This window comes from Halichoeres trimaculatus, unplaced genomic scaffold (genome assembly GCF_033239565.1).
Source record: "Halichoeres trimaculatus isolate MK-OKI-2021-1 unplaced genomic scaffold, fHalTri1.1 fHalTri1_scaffold_17, whole genome shotgun sequence".
NCBI lineage: Eukaryota > Metazoa > Chordata > Actinopteri > Labriformes > Labridae > Halichoeres > Halichoeres trimaculatus.
In genome coordinates this window covers 13,380,523-13,396,913 of record NW_027437195.1, presented here as the reverse complement: position 1 = coordinate 13,396,913, position 16,391 = coordinate 13,380,523, and the positions used below count along the sequence as shown (strand labels likewise).

At 40.9% G+C, this 16,391-nt stretch overlaps 3 protein-coding genes across 3 annotated transcripts; 2 read left to right on the top strand and 1 right to left on the bottom strand.

Moving 5' to 3' along the window:
• The first annotated feature begins 12 nt into the window (after positions 1-12).
• Positions 13-5,685, top strand: LOC141806448 (transmembrane protein 151B). Its single transcript, XM_074691993.1, has 3 exons — positions 13-239; positions 322-717; positions 3,655-5,685. Exons 2-3 carry the CDS (start codon positions 589-591, stop codon positions 5,269-5,271), a joined length of 1,746 nt encoding a protein of 581 aa, XP_074548094.1. The 5' UTR covers positions 13-239; positions 322-588; the 3' UTR covers positions 5,272-5,685.
• A 1,533-nt stretch (positions 5,686-7,218) lies between these two features.
• Positions 7,219-12,499, top strand: lrr1 (leucine rich repeat protein 1). The gene is made up of 5 exons (XM_074692815.1): positions 7,219-7,797; positions 8,701-8,799; positions 9,516-9,768; positions 10,198-10,672; positions 11,824-12,499. Exons 1-5 carry the CDS (start codon positions 7,615-7,617, stop codon positions 12,077-12,079), a joined length of 1,266 nt encoding a protein of 421 aa, XP_074548916.1. The 5' UTR covers positions 7,219-7,614; the 3' UTR covers positions 12,080-12,499.
• Positions 12,500-12,502: 3 nt separating this feature from the next.
• On the bottom strand, positions 12,503-14,845 carry dnaaf2 (dynein axonemal assembly factor 2). Its single transcript, XM_074692814.1, has 2 exons — positions 13,107-14,845; positions 12,503-13,024 (listed from the first exon to the last, which is right to left on the bottom strand). Exons 1-2 carry the CDS (start codon positions 14,652-14,654, stop codon positions 12,659-12,661), a joined length of 1,914 nt encoding a protein of 637 aa, XP_074548915.1. The 5' UTR covers positions 14,655-14,845; the 3' UTR covers positions 12,503-12,658.
• Positions 14,846-16,391: the final 1,546 nt, after the last annotated feature.

Sequence of the window (16,391 nt, the reverse complement as noted above, 5' to 3'; positions counted from 1 at the left end):
CCCCTTCAGAATAAAAGCGCAGACAAGATAGTGATAGGCTAACATGTATCGACATTATACGGACACACCGTCTTTGTTTGCCTTTACATCATTATGTGATTCATTTACTTTGAATCATTCACTGCAAAGCTGATTTGTTGGAGAGTATTTTAATGCATATATGCTGATTTATGTCGTGTGGCGTGCAGGGTTAATTGCGTTCCGAGCTACATCCTACGTTATCGTTCTTCCTTTTTAAGGTAAGTATGTATAAAAAAGCACGATACACAATGCGTGTTTTGTGATGTCTGGTGTAGTTACGATGTTTGTGTTGCGGTATAGTGACTACAGTCTTTGCTGACTGCATCATGGTCAACCTCTGCTGCCTTTGCTGCGGTGAAATCCCTCAACCCCGCCCCCCTGCGTCCGGCCAGCAGGGACCACCGCGGGATCCCCGCTCGGTGCAGCAGCAGCAGCCCGCTGGCTCCAGCCCAGACACTGTGGGGCTAAAGGAGGCGCACAAAAAAGAGGGAGCAACTGGAGGAAACAGAGCAAGTGAATAAGAGGGAGTGAGTCCACAGTCTGTCTCTGACATGCTAGAAGTGCAGCATGCTGCCTTCAGATCTGGACTCTGCAGCGGAGGACACAGCGGCCAGCGGTGCCAATGATGCTGAGGGAGAGGAGCAGGAGGAGGAAGAGGAGGAGGACTCACCGGCTGAGAGTGATGTCCTGGAGGAGGTAAGTGAAGGCTCCCTGTAAAGTCTATGGTATGTAAATGTCATCTTAATTTAAAGAAACACACGACGGTATAGTCCTACAGAATTTTTTTTTTTTTAATTTATAGAAATAAGTGAAATGCTTTTCAGCAAACTCTTATGCAAGGGTTTATTAGTTTGTTAGTATACAAAAACAGCTCTGTAAAATTCAAACACCTGCATTTTGACTTTGAGCCTCACTGAAAAATAAAGGTAAAGTGACATCCTCTATGTGCCATCAATGCCTCCACCTGCAGCTATGTAACCTCTCCACTTGCTGAAATGTCAGAGTGCTCCATTTGACAAAGTAGCTATAAGATCTGGTGGAGTGGAAAGATACTCCTGCTGACAGTCCAACAAACATTTATGTTTCCCTAAGCCTTAAACCAGTTCTTTAAGTGCAGATGCAGGAGTCTGTCCACTCCACCTGCTGTCCGTCTCAGCTGTCATTCAGTAATTACTCTGATTCTATCTGAGGGACTGGCTGTGTGCAGTAAACTGTTAGGACAGTGGAAAAACAAGGCATTAGCTTACCATCCATTCAAATGTTTACTGCTATTTCATCATGTGGAGAGATTAAGGCACGAAGTAGTTTGAAATCAGTTTGTGTTTTTTCATTTTCCTATCACTTTCCAGCCTACAGGTTTCATTATACTCATCAAAGTTATAGATAAAAAAAAAAATAGAGACTGATAAGATTTTAGTCATATAACATAGGCTAGATTAAAACAGATATATTTTATTGAGGGTATTTAGAATGACTTGCATATTATTAGTGTGCTAAAAAAAGATTCAGAATTTTCAAAAATCAGAAAACAGGCCAAAGTCAGGAAGCCTTCAGCCTCTGACAAGTCCTTGCTCTCTGCTCCACCAGAATTGAATCCCTGTTTGCTTCATAAATAACTGAGGTGGAACCAGCAAAGCGACATCTCCACCCCTCTGTCAGAGCAGTAATGGATGGAGCCGCTTGTCAACATAAATTGTCTCACTCCATAAAACACCAGTGGTAGTCTTCAAGAACACAAGAGCTCAAAATAACCAGACTTCACATTAACAATTTCCATAAAATGTTTCAGAAGTCTTGATAAACATGACTGATTTAAAGTGTGAAGCTCCCCAATGTCCCTCCCTGCAGAAACATGAAATGCTTCAGGCCTCTTTAATCTATTTAAGGCTGAACACTGCAGCTTCTCTGACTGTTAGTCTCATTAAATAGCTTTGGGTCTGTGTCCTTTGCTGAATGGGACGGTTTACTTGTGTTAAGTCTTGCAAATGTGAGCATTTTCTGTTTGTCTGCGCTTAGCTAATCACCTATTAAGCAGCAGTGGAGTGTAGAGCAAAGATGTGCTGGTGTGCTAGAGCAGTGCTTGCACAGTATTCAGAGGAGTTATTTTCTGTTAAACAGGTGAGGTTAAAACTTTAAAAAAAGATTATACAACAGCTTTTCATATGGAAAAAGGTTAAGGAAAAGACGGGCATTGTAGTGAACTGAAAGTATAAAAAACCTTTTGGTGTAAACTGTGATGTTAAGTGTAATGACACGTGATTCACAGTGAGTTGTTTGGGTTTTCAGTTATATGTGCAGTCCGTAGTGTTATCAGAACAAACATGGTAGAAATGGAATATCATATTGGTAAATTTGTTCGGATAGCTTGCCTTCAAAAAGATCAGGTCTGTCAATGGAGACCACCATCTACAGTTTTATGGGTTTGTTGTTGTTGTTGTTTTGTTGTTTTTTGTATTCAGAAAAAGGCTGTCCAAAAATTACTTGTTGGAAAATGCAGAGGAGGAAAATGGTTCTTATGTGCAAAGGAATTTAAACTGATTTACATTTTTGGTAAAAACTTGACAAATGCATCATAGCAGTCAACTTATTACTAACTCTATTATTTTTTGATGACTAGTTTGGACTTGTGATTGGCCATGGCAATGGCAGAAGTTAGATAATAACCTTCAAATCAGTATACTTAGACATTGACATCAAAGAAAAAGTAAGTATGTGAAGTTGGAACTGTAATTTCTGTTGACTTTTTTCATTAACGAGTTAACCTTTTGTTATTTTTTTAACATTTAATCAGTCTGCAGATTTACAGAAGCAGTTCGGCTAATGGTGTCGGTAAAACTTAAAGCCAACGATAGACAAGAGATATAAAGGTCATTAAATTTGCTGATATCAGTCAATATTGGAATATAACTGGTGGTGTTGTGTTGAGTAACTGGGCTACAGGAAATAGCAGGAAATCCAAAATAGACAGCATATGTGTCTCGTGATTTTTTTTTTTTTTTTTTTTTTTTAAAGCTGGGTCTGCATTAAATGTCGTATCTATCTTGAGGCAATGACAAAATTCACTTCCACCGATGAATCAATCTGTAAATGTAATTCCATTGTATTGCACATATTGGTTAGAGTTCACTACTGTTGAATTGTTTTTTGTTAGTCACAACATCTTATCTGAAAACATTTTACAAAAAACAGAAGTCCTTCACTAAATTATTTTCTTACATAATTCTAAATCGGTGAATCAAATTTTTGGCTCATCTATTGATACATATATATTGAATTCTCTGATATGGTATCTTTCTCAAACAATCAAGTCATTTTATTGCTGCATAAATTTTTAGTCGGTGATGTCATTGTTAAACCTTGCATACTCCTCCAACCTGAATTACATATCATGTATCCATAAACAACCTCACAGCCAACAACCTGACTCACAGCCTTACCACAAGGTTTAAGTGTATCCCACTGAGCTCCCTTCAGTTGATTTATTTCTTGCTTAGGTTGGAAAAGCTGGCAATTTATAGTACAGCCAGGATCATTTGCATTTCTGCTGCAAGTCAGACTGTCAGTGCCATGTTTCCTCATTGCTCTAAGTGCCTATTTCTCTTCTTTCCCTCTTTCTCTCTTTTCTGTCTGCAGCAGCGTCCGGTGAAACAGTCCCTTGGTGCTTGTGTCTGCCGGGACTCTCAGTGGCGTTGCCTCCTGCTCACTCTTCTCATGTACGGCTGCCTGGGCGTGGTGTTCTGGTGCCAAGTGACGCGCGTCACCAAGATCAGCTTCAACCCAGCCCTCACTTCCTCCTTCACTTCCTCCTTCACCTCCTCTCTGCGTGGGGCAGCAGGACTGGGCATGGGAGGACACTCGATGATATACCACGACAGCCCCTGCTCTGATGGCTACATCTACATTCCTCTGGCCTTCCTGCTCATGCTCTACGTTCTCTACCTGGCCGAGTGCTGGCACTACAGAGCCCGCAGCGAGCTGCAGGTCAAAGCGGACGTGGACAGTGTTTACGAGCGAGTTCAGCGGATGCAGCAGGCCCAACCTTGCATTTGGTGGAAGGCAATCAGCTACCACTTTGTACGGAGGACTCGGCAGGTCACCCGATATCGCAACGGGGATTCCTACACCACCACTCAGGTGTATCATGAACGTGTGAACACTCACGTGGCTGAAGGAGAGTTTGACTACAGCCATTGTGGGATGAAAGACGTGTCACGAGAGCTCAAAGGTTTGGGGGAGCATTCAGGGACACGTCTGCGCTTTACTAAGTGTTTCAGCTTTACAGAGGCTGGTCCAGAGAATGAATACCTCAACCAGAGAGCCAGGTTCTTCTCTGAGGTCGAGGGTTTGGATGATTACATGGAGGCCAGGGAGGGAATGCAGCTGAAGAACGTTGACTTCAGGGAAAACCTGATCGCCTATGTGGACCCAGAGAGGATGCCTTGGTACACCTCTGATGGTGTCTTCTGGCTGGCAGCTCTCCTGATGCTGTCCTGGCCTCTGAGGGTCCTGGTAGAGTACCGCACTGCTTATGTGCACTACCGCATAGAGAAACTGTTTGGGCTAGAGTACAACCACAGCAGCTCCTCTCCTATTGATGAAGACAGGAATTCGAGGACTACCAGTTGTGTCATCCCGAGAGTAGACACTCTGGACAGCACAGAGATGGAGTGGCACATTCGTTGTAATCGCCAGATGATCCCCAGCTACTCTGAGGCTATGTTGATCAACATAAGCTCAGCAGATTCAAACTCCTTACAGGACACAGAAAACACCTCCTCCTCAAACTGCTTCCTCCTGAACTCCACTGCTCAGAGCTACGGCGCCCTCCAGAGCCAGGATGACCCTGAGAGACGCAGCGAGCCTGGCAGACAACGAGGAGGCAGGAGAAGGACAATCACGAGCTCCAGCTGCTCCTCCATCTTCTCTTGCCGCGGAGCATTCTTCCAGTCCCACCTCTCCTCTGACACATCCCGCTTCTCTCTGTGCCGCATGTACGGCTCCCACCGCACCGTGGCCCTGTGGAGGAGTCGCAGCAGCAGCCTGACTGAGCCCTGCTGTGTGGATGAGCAGTGCTGCAGGTCAGACTCAAGCCAGCTGGCACTCAGCAACAGTCCACCAACCTACAGGGACGCTCGCTTTTTCCCTGTTCTCATCGTGCATAGGTCTGAGGGCTGTGGAAGTGAGGATGGGAGGGGAGTCAGGCGGTATTATATTCAGAGAGATTCATCTTGTGTGGAGACTGCTCTGTAAAGGATCTACACACACATATTGATTGTGATTTAGTGAAAGGTCAAAGGTCACAGAGACTTTGGCTCTATTGGCTAAAGGAGTTTTACAGCTGTAGGGGTGTGAACATCAATATCTGAACGGTTAAAATAAAATCAAGGGAATAAAGCTTCCCCACATCCCTCATAGTCGTTGTATGTGTTAGTTTGTGTGTCTGGGACGTTTACGATTATTTTAAGACATAGAAGAAGAGTTGCATGTTATTGCCAAAGCTGTTTTTGTGTCTCTGAGTTGATTCATAATCAGCAAAGTGAAACCAAAGACATGCACATTGTTTTATTTTACTTAGATATTTTTTAACACTAAGAAGGATTTTTAAATGAGAGTTATGCAGAGTGAAGATAAAGTGACTGTCAAAATGGAAGCAATAAATGTTGTTTGAAGGCTTTTTGTTGCACATCATTTTGTATGAATCACAAGTTTACCAGTACCTTTGATATCCTGTATTTGATCAAGCTTATCCTAATTTTTTATTCTAAATTATCTTTTGATGAATTTTAGTGTTTTCCTTTTCAGTGAAAATGTTCAAGATAAGGCAGAAAAGAGACAAAAAAAGGTCTGAGTATCCTTTGGGAAGATGTCAGCAGAAGTATGGATTTTTCACTGGGGTGGCACAACTGGGACACTTCCATACCAAGAAGTGGCAAAAAGTTTGCACACACACACAAAGAAACATAATTTTGTCTCAGTGATCAAATCTACTATTATTCAAGAATCATATGAGTTTCATTACTCTGACATTGACAACAGTCACTGATGGCCAAAATTGTAAGAAAACCCCTCAGATCTAAAAGTACTGACATTTTTTTGCTTCCAGAACAGGACCATGAGACATGCAGATGGTTTCCTTGAGCACAAATATAATTTGCTGTGAGTCCTACTGTTTTTACCAATTTTCTACTTTAACATTGGGTTTGTCCACTTATTGTAGCTATTACAGTAGCACATCTCTGGCATAGTGTCAATATATTTAATAAGAACTTAAACACTAATGTTATTCCATGCTTCCTACAACTCAAGCCAAAAACTTTCCTCTCAATGGAAACAAGATCTGTTCAGTTTATTTTTCAACTCAAACTGTAATTTACTGCACAGGGTTGAAGTCCAGACTTGAGGGACTCGTCCATCATTGTCAACGTTTCTTCTTCAAGTAAAATGACCAAAATCTTCTTATAATGCCTCTGTTCTATGGTATATAGAGCATAATGATGGCAGTGTAGATATTTCATCTGTTATATTTTGTTCCATTTTCACCAAAACTTCTGAAACCTCTTAAATGTATATATATATAAAAAAAAAAATTAATAATTTTGGCCACCACCTATGCCAGCACGTAGTTGTTGTTGCTGACTGACAGACCAATAAAAACAAGTGAAGCAACCCGTAATCAAAAAAAGAGAAGGGACTAATGTCTTTCTACAGACTTTAGAAAATGCTCTAATCAATAATTCCCAGAGGATTCGTTGTTTATTTTGTCATTGTATTTTAGAGGTTTTTTTTTACTTCTATTAAATACATTTTTGACTCATATTGATTTTTAAAAATGAAGGCCCATATATTAATGAATTGGAGAAAACTGCACCATCACCATTATCAATTCAACCTGTGTTATAACTACTCAAATAATTTTTCTATTTACTATAAGCGTCATTCTGACATTAATTAATATTCGTTTTTGAGTTTACACAAAAAAAGATAGTTCACAATCTTTTTTTCCTGGTTAAAATTTAAATAAATTGTACACATTTCTGGCCTTTTTCTGATCCCTCTCTCAGTTTTTCTACATATATATTTTTACAGTTCTAAATGCAGAGGCGTATATTCACTGTTCATAACTCGACACGTTTAATTTCTTAAATGTTCTGATCAATTTTTTGATCATTTGAGATTCCCCCGCTCTTCTATCAACAAGCGCCCCTCTGACGTCACTTCCCTAGCGCGCGAGATCGCGCTAACAGCAGCTAACGCACCAACTGACAACCGAAAACTATCACAGATCTTTACAGATAGTCAGTTTACTTCAGAGAAGGACATATCTGATAACCACAGGCTCGATAATTCAGTTGTAGTCTGCGTGTAGTGTCACTGACATACGCTCTGGCGCTTTTGGTTTGCGGTTTGTGAAGAAAGCGTTTGTTGTTGACATCCATGACGGGCACGGATGTGTGTTGTGTCACTAGCTGCAGGACCTAAGTAACAAGCTAGCGTTACTTTTCCGCGGAAGTTTCTCTCTGGTATGCATTCAGACTCTGCGATCAGTCTTACTCGGCATTGAGCCGGACTTCTGGCCTTAGTATTGAGTTTACAATGAAGCTGCAGTGTGATGTGGAGGTGGTGAATCGGATGCTCCCCACGTTTGGGATGAAAAGTCGAGGGAAAGGGACGAGGGCAGTGATCTCCATTGGGAAGCATTTGGACAAGACGAGCCAACGCAGCAACATTTTTTTGATGATCTGCACAGCTAAAGACAGAGCAGGCTCTAAATATAAGGTCAGTGATTGTTGTTATTGTTACAGCACGTGTTTCATGTACTGTAAAAACTACTATTCTTGGGTTCATAATACACCTCTGATGTTGTTTTCCTAATCGTACTGCATGCACGATTCCTTTGATTGCTAATGTCAAGGGCTAAATACATAATAGTATATGGTATTTACTCTGTGAAAGAGAATTTCACAGCCAGGTGAAGTCTGGAAACACTGGTCTAACTTAATGTACAATAAAAGCTAAAACAAAATGTTGATGCTTGTTAAGTTTGAATCAGATTCAGTCCAAAAGACATAGTTCAGTCTGGCTCACTTCAAAAGTGAAAGCCTTACAAAGTTTAAAAAAGTATAGGACCATGGGATCATCTAAGGTTTTACAAGTGTTTCATTACATAATAAAGACACTATGACACCCATATGAAGCCATCAAAACAAGCTGAAACTACTCACTGGATCATTAAATAAACGTACTAATCTGTATTCTCCTCCTCTCTATTGATGTTGCATGTCTTTCCTAACACTGAGAAATTGAAGCAGACAACAGCTATCATTCTTCCAATTTTGTTGACTATTTTGTTTTTTCGGTTGGCTCAATCTGTTAAGTCACTCATAAAATCTGCTTTTTAATTATTCATTGTTGCTTTGGCTTTAAAGACCTTGATTGGTAACCTTAGGAGTGTTGTTTTCATGTCTCAAATTCTACCCTCTGGTACTCCTTGTACACTCCAACACCTGATTTTAAAGGTCACAGATCCGTAAACATGTTAACCCACATGTCGACAGGAAATGTTTTCAGTATTCCTGTCTGTACTTGCAGAGCGAGTGAATCACCGTTGGTTTAATGATGATGATGCACATTGTGAACTGTATTTTTCCATCACTAACACTTGCCAACTTTCTCTCGCAGCTCAAAGACAACATAGAGAAGTTTTTCACTTGGTTTGTGGAGGAAGGCAAGGCCACTGTGAGATTAAAGGAACCTGCTGTTGACATTTGTTTGAGCAAGGTATGACAGCCGACGTATGGCGTAAATGCAGTCTGATGTTTATCGCCAGTGTCTGTTTTTTTCTTTGCCAAGAACGCAGTCTACAGGTTCATGACGAAACACAACAGAGTGAATTTTTCCATTCACTCATTTATCAACCGGGCAGACAAATACTGTTGTTTTGACTGCACGGACAGACAGTGCTGCAGCAGCCTCATTGTTTCCAGCTGCTTTAAAGCCCTTCTGGCTGTTTGGAGGCAGCAGTGACCCTTCACCTAGATTCTGATATGGTTCAACCTGTTACATTGATGAAAAAGTTTTTACACTCCCACAAACAGACAGACAACACACAGAAGAGATGAACAAGGTAATCAGGAGTTATGTCAACAACATTTCAGCCAGTTTATAGACCTGCAGATGTAAAAACGACACCAGACACTTTGATCAAAGAGTGATTCATTCAAAGTCTGACTGAGCTGGGTTTTGCAGGTCTTCACAGTACTGCCTTAAATCCTAATATAATACACGAGACTGATAATTTTCCCCAGCAGCAAAATGTCAATCAGAGAAAATTTGTCAAGATATTCCAGGCCAAATATAGGTTGGATACTTTGAGCCGCTAAGTTGGCCACCGTCATCTGTGTGAACGTCTTGCCTGATGTTTCTGTCACTCTTTACATCACTAATCCACATTTGCTTTGATTGATTGATTAATTGACTGATTGATTGATTCGTAGGCTGATGCAAACAGCTTGAAGAACTTTCTCTCAGCTGCCCGACTGGCTGACAGAGGCAGCGACACGAGCAGCCTCCCACTCTCCACCCTGACGCCCGTTCGTGCCCGTGATGTTGAGCAACCCAAGAAGAAGCTCTCCATCGTGTCTAAGAAGGACTACCCGCTCACCTCTAACTTCCCGTACTCTTTGGAGCAGCTGCAGGTCTCTTACTGCAAGCTGTCAAGAGTGGATATGCGGATGCTTTCACTGAAAGGTAAATAGATGGTAATGAATTGATGATAATAAATGGCTGGAGTAGTTTGAAGTCAGAGATGTGACTTCAGATACACTTTTCCTTCCCAAGAATAATTCCATTATCATTATCAGAAATAATTGACCCAAGAAAACAAGATTTTTGATTGGCCAATTTTGATTTTAAAAAGTCTGCTCTTTGCTGATTCTGTACATAAATATGACTTAATTGGCATCACGAAACAAGTTATCCTGATGAGTGCATCATAGTAAACTTAAGATTCAGTGTTTTTGGAGCTTGGAGGAAAAGTCTGGATTGTAGAACTTTTGCTGTTTCCAATCTATCTATCATTCTCTAGATGTCATTCCTCTTCCCTCATCTCCACTGAAGCACAAAACTAGGCTGAATATCTCTTTTGACACTTTGTTTCCTTTGATTTTTATTTTGCAGCTCTCCGCAAGCTCGACCTCAGTAACAACCACATCAAGAAGCTCCCCGCCACCATCGGTGACCTAGGCTGCCTCTCTGAGCTCGTCCTCCACAACAACCACCTGGAGGCCTTCAGCGAGGCCCTCTGCCTCTCCACTCTGCAGCACACCCTCCAGATCCTGGACCTGAGCCAGAACCGCCTCCGGTCCCTGCCTGCCCAGTTCTGCCAGCTGAGGGAACTAGTGAACCTCAAACTGGATGAGAATGAACTTGTTTGTTTGCCATTCCACATTGGAAGACTATCGAGGTTGAGGTTCCTGTCAGCAGCTCACAACCAGCTGGCTGTGCTGCCCGCTGATTTTCGTAAACTCAGTTTGGAGAACCTGGACCTGTTTGGGAATCCGTTTGTACAGCCGAACCCTCTGGACCACACCATGAAACTCACATTCCCAGTTCCACTTCAAGAGCTGGCTTCCAGAGCTGTGGTCAACCTCAGGTAGGAATGAAAAACTGCTCAGATAAAATGTAACTTCCATTCACAGATTCTGCTTCGAGAAGTAGAAAAAACATGTTGAAGTGGGAACGGGGTGTTTACTATGAGCCCGAGTTGTATTGTAAAAAGTATGTTTGCAGGCCTAAGGCTTGAATGTGCCTGTAATGCAGTGCAGGATCCTATTAGCTGTCATCTGACAGAGATTTAGCTGGAATCAGTTCTTATAAATAGATGTCTTCCTGCAGCTGAAGCTAACAACCCTCCCCTAGATGTCTACTTAAAACTGTAGCTAAATCAGCCATTATTAAGGGAGACTCAAAAAAAAAAGAAGACACACAAAAAAGTTTGTCCCTAAATCTTTCACTGCTGACCTTTGTCCACATTTAATACCCAAAAGTTTTCCCCTTATTGCCAGGGAATGCATCCGGACATCAGCCGATACCAAGTACAAAGCCAAGTTCCAATGAACTTGGGACATTGTGTAAAATGTAAATAAAAACATAATAAAATGATTTTTTAATCATCTTCAACATATGTTTAATTGAATACACAACAAAGACAAGATATTTAATGTTCAAACTGATAAACTTTATTGTTTTTGTGGAAATATTTGCTCATTTTGAAAGCTGGGACGGGAAACAAAAGACTGGGAAAGTTAGGGATTGGTCAAAAAACACCTGTTTGGAACAAGGTGAACAAGTTAATTGGAAACAGGTGAAAATCAGGTAAAAAATTATCAAATGGAAAATATCAGTGTTTCCCTTAAAAACCAAGATCAAGATCATGCCCCTCCTTTTATTTGTAAGTAGTGACCCCAAAAAATCTGTTTCAAACAAAAAAACTGTGGGTTCATCATCAATTAAAGACAATTTACATCTTTATTTCACACGGTGTGTTTAAAATTACAATCTCTGTTTGAGCTCTGTACAAACAATAAAAATACCCATACTGAAAAAAGAGATCTGGCATCAGCTTCTCAACCAAAGCAGTCACAAGCAGAAGGGGTACAGATATGACTGGGTGACAGAGAGAGGGAGTAAAGACAGCAAGCGATTCAGAGCATGTCATACAAGTCTTAACTTAAACATTTATCAATTACAAGTTGGGAATCATACATTGTAAAACTCAATCCAGCTGTATTTTTCTTCAAATAGGATTCCTTACGGACCTCACCTCATCCCAGCCCATTTGTGTCGGGACCTTGAAGTAGCCAAGACCTGCGACTGTGGCCGTGTCTGCATCAGCTTCTACATTAAGACAGCGGTCAGCATGAACCTGCACCAGGTCTCCTCCACGGTGGTCCTTGTGGATGACATGGGAGGCACAGATGCTCCGGTGCAGCAGCACTTCTGCTCCCTCTCCTGCTACTCTGAATTTTTAGACAGCTCTCTTCAGAGAGGAATCAGATGAAGCCTGACGAGAAAAGGCACACTACATACCAGAAATGGTCCTAGACTTTGGCATTAGGTTGCAAGTGGTGCAAGTTTTCTGGTAGTTAAATGACAAATTGTTGACTCTTGAAAACTCTATTTTTACCATTCATTTAAATAGGTGAGGAAAAGATAGGACTGTGACTGCTCCAGCTATGAAAGATTCTGGTATCCTGTCAATGACAGTGGGCTGCAGTACTGACGCAAAGTGACAGTTTTCTGTGCTGCTTTGAAATGTCTTTTTCTGTCTTTCCAGTGTCTTCCCTTACTGACCGACTTAATCTAGCCAAGGGAATAAAGAAATTGGTCATTTTCACTTGAACACAGTGCCTAAGGGTCCAAGAATTGACAAAAGGGAGTTAGTTTTAACTGTGCTATTGACCCACAATTTTTATATACATATATATGTGAAGAATTTAATAAAATGAAAGCATCAATTAAATTGTCCTTAGTCATTTATTCAGGGGATATGAATTAACTTTTTTGACATCATTTTTTTCAATTGAGTCTCTAAAAAAAAGTTTCCAAAATACTTCTTCTAAACCACTTCACACAACCCTCAGTCCAGCTCAAACATCAGTGAGTTCTTGAAGGTGAGCCCAGCTGAAGTGGAGTGATCGCTGATGATCTTTTCATTTCCATCCTCATCTATTTCCCTCAACAACACGGACGGTGCTTTGCTGTCCTTTGTCTCTTGGTTTTGCATAAATCCCTTTTTGACGAGGTCATCTTCATCTAGTACCTCTTCTTCCACTTGCTCCACTGAGCCTGTGGAGAGCTCCTCTGAGGAAAAGGACATTCCTTGGCTTGAATCATCTTCGCTTGACTTGTGAGCCTCACCTGTTTCTGCCATTGAAGACACCACAGCAGTAGTTTGGGGTTCCTCACTGGGGTTGTGCTGTAAAGGTGTAGCATCTATTTTCACCTAAAACACAGAACAATATTTATATTTATATAAATACATAAAAACTCTTAAAACAACTCAAAAATGACAAACTTTTTCTCACTTTTAGGTTTCTGTATGGCATCTCCCCTGCAGTTTCCCTTTCCTCTTTGATGTCTGGAGCATTCACTTTGGGTGTTGTCTCCAGAGTTACATCCTCCTCAGCAGTGACTAAAACTGGCTTTTTTTCTGTTTCAGGAGAAGTTACAGATGATTTTTTTTCTTCAGGAGAAATATCCATGCATCTGTTTACAGTATCACCCTCTGAGTTCTCTGTTTCTGCGCCTTCATCATATTCATCTGCACTTGACGCCTTTTCTTGCTTTATTTGCTGCAGGTTCTCTTCATCTGCTCCCATCTTCTCGTCTCCTTTCTCTCCCTTAGTGTCACTTTCTTCCTTGACTATCTCCCCCTCTTCACTTCTTTGGATCTCCCTCTCCTCTTCTTTCCATTCACTCTCCTCTTCCACCAGGCTTTTCCTCTCCTCCAGCTCTTCATCTCTAACACTACTTTTCTGCAGTCCTAGAATAAAATCTGAAGCTTCATGAGAAGGCAGAACAGGGAGTGTGACAGTCAGCTGTCCTCTTTGCTTGTTGAACTTGGCCTCTCCCTTGTCTTCATCCACAGGGTAGGCTAAAGGTAGATCCAGTCTGTAAGATGGTTTCTTGGACAGCAGCAGAAGATTTTTCTCCGTAACCTCAAGGCTGGCATCTGTGACTGCTTTCAGAAGTGGGACATCGATGGTTACCACTATCTCCTTTGGTCTGGGGCTCTGTGCAGAGTCTCTAGAGCACCTGAAGTCCTGCAGGTCAATAAAAGATCTGTATTTTACTGTGTAGTTTGGTTTAGTTGGTTCTTTTGTTTTCTGAGGCTCAATCTGAAAATTCTTTGTCTTCTCAGCATTTTTGGTTTGTGATCCTGTTGGCTTGGAGGTTGAAGTTGTTTTTTCAGCTGGGTACGGGAAAGCTAGAGGATCGGGCTTCTCCGAGGATTCCTCCATCTTAAACCCAGGTATTGGCTTCCTGATGACACAAGGTTGTGGTGTACCTTTGTATTTTGTACTCAGCTCTCTCACATTGTTTTTGTCCAGAGTCACTTTAAAGGTCTTCTGGATTCCCTCAATAGCCGTGCTCTCCACCATGTCCATGAATCGCTTGTCTTTTCTTGCTATATGAAGAGTGTCCGGGTGGAAAACAACATCATAGATTATGACCTTTTTCCCCTTTGTATCTGTGTTTTCCTTCCCTGGATGCAGGCTGTGAGGAAGGGACCAGCACTGCCCTCTGTGGCCATCCTCTGATACCCCCCACTGAAACTCAGGTTTGCTCACTTTTTCACTGCTGCAGATGTTAATGAAACACTTCTGCTTTCCGTTCACACTGGTCTTGATGGCTCTGAATGGCACTGGGTGGATGAATTCGACCGTGTTGCCTCTCTCTTGCTCCAGAAGTGCGATCTCCTCTTCATACTTTTTCTTATTTTCAGGGTCTGATAACTCTTCGGCGTAGTCCCGCAGCATTTCTCGAAATTTTTCATCCTTGAAAGCTTTTTTCATTCTCTTGATTTCGTCCTCTGTCAAGTTAAGCTCTTCCAACTTATTTCCAATCTCCATACTGATTGTAACGACAAAAAGGAATTAGTCCTATAAGTCTGGGGACGCAATCAGCAATTTCAAGAACTAGAAGTTCACAGATAAAAACAGAAGTGAACGTGAAAATATATCTGTATGTATGAAAGTTCTCAGACATGAAACGCTGAATATAATTTAGTAAATGTCCATTTACTTGTAGCTTAGCTCGTGTTCCGTCTCTCTCACACAGGAAAGTATCCGAGCTATGTTTAGGTAACTATAGCAACGCGTAGGTTAACAGGTGCAACCTCAAAATTCTTCCCCAAGCTTTTTCACCTAGAATTTTCAGTAATACCGCAAAGTTAGCCTATCAGAGGTACAAATGTAAATGGTATGTCTTTTGTCAGTGTAAATTGGTAGACCCCCATAAACGGTATGTGTATTTAGGAATAGTATTTTCTTAGCACAATCTGCGTCATATGTCGTAGATTAATAAATCAGAGTAATTGCGAAATTTGGAATATAAAACAAAGATGATTTAACACAACTGGGGTAACATCTTATTTGTTATCATGCACTAAACACTTAAAAAAGAACAACTTTGACCTCTGTAATTTTAAGACGACTGTCATTCGACATTTGTTGAAAATATAAACCAAATTAATATAATCCAGGCCTTGATTATTTTGCTCAAAAAGTTAATTCACTTTTAGCGTTTTTGTCTTTAGATTTGAGATGTATTACATGATGTATTATAGATATATTATACAGTATTAACTGATACTTAATTTGTGTTGTATAGTGTATTTATGCTTCTTTTATCTACCACTGATTTTATTCCGTTTATTATCCCTGTTGTGCGTATTTATAACGTACAATGCAATTGATAGTAATTTGCCAAAAATGCAGGACAAAACTAATATTCGAATTCCTTCAACCAGACATAGCCAAGAAATGAAAAATAAAATAAAATATTCAACCTATTGGTTCATTTTTTCTTTTAATTAAATAGATTTCCCTTCCCTGCATTTGAAAAATTAAAAAGAGTCAAAAGGAGAGGTAGATAATGGGTCAAGGATCGTTACTAAGTAGGTTTGAGTCGATCAAACCTTAAACTGAATTTGTGGTGTTTTGATGAACCTAAATGATTGCTTTGTGTCTCTTTGTTGAATGCACAAAACTACCATCTGACAGCAAAGATTAGCTACGCTTTGATTTTTTTTAATTTACTTTTTTGTAACTTTTTTCTTTCCTTGTTTCATTTTTTATAACATTTCAGCAACTGTATTACTTGATTCTGTTGGATTAAGAATTGTAAAGAAGTTTTAAGGACAGGTAACCAGTATTTGCAAAGAAAATGAATGACAAGGCGTGTAAAGGCTAGAGTAATTTGGAGTATCATAGCAAAAAAATATATACATTAACATGTGATGAGACCTTTTGAACACCATAGTCTTTATTAGTTACAATGGTCAATGTAAGTTCAGGAGCTATGAGGGAAGCGACACGTCCCCACCACCAGGTGTCGCTGTAGACCAAATCTTAAGAGGCTTACTGCCAGTGAGAAGTCGGTCAGTAAGGCAAAGGGGCGGGTGTACAGAGAAGAGAAGCGATTGGTCGCACCCCCAACGGTTCATATTTCTCCTGGTCTGATTGGAAGAAGTGTGCTGTTACTAGGTATGGGACCACTGCTTGTGAATGTGAGGGAGAGAAACCCAGTGGATGAAGGTGGTCAGTACTCCTCTTACGGCTGCACCTTTTTTTTGTTCGTTTTGATTC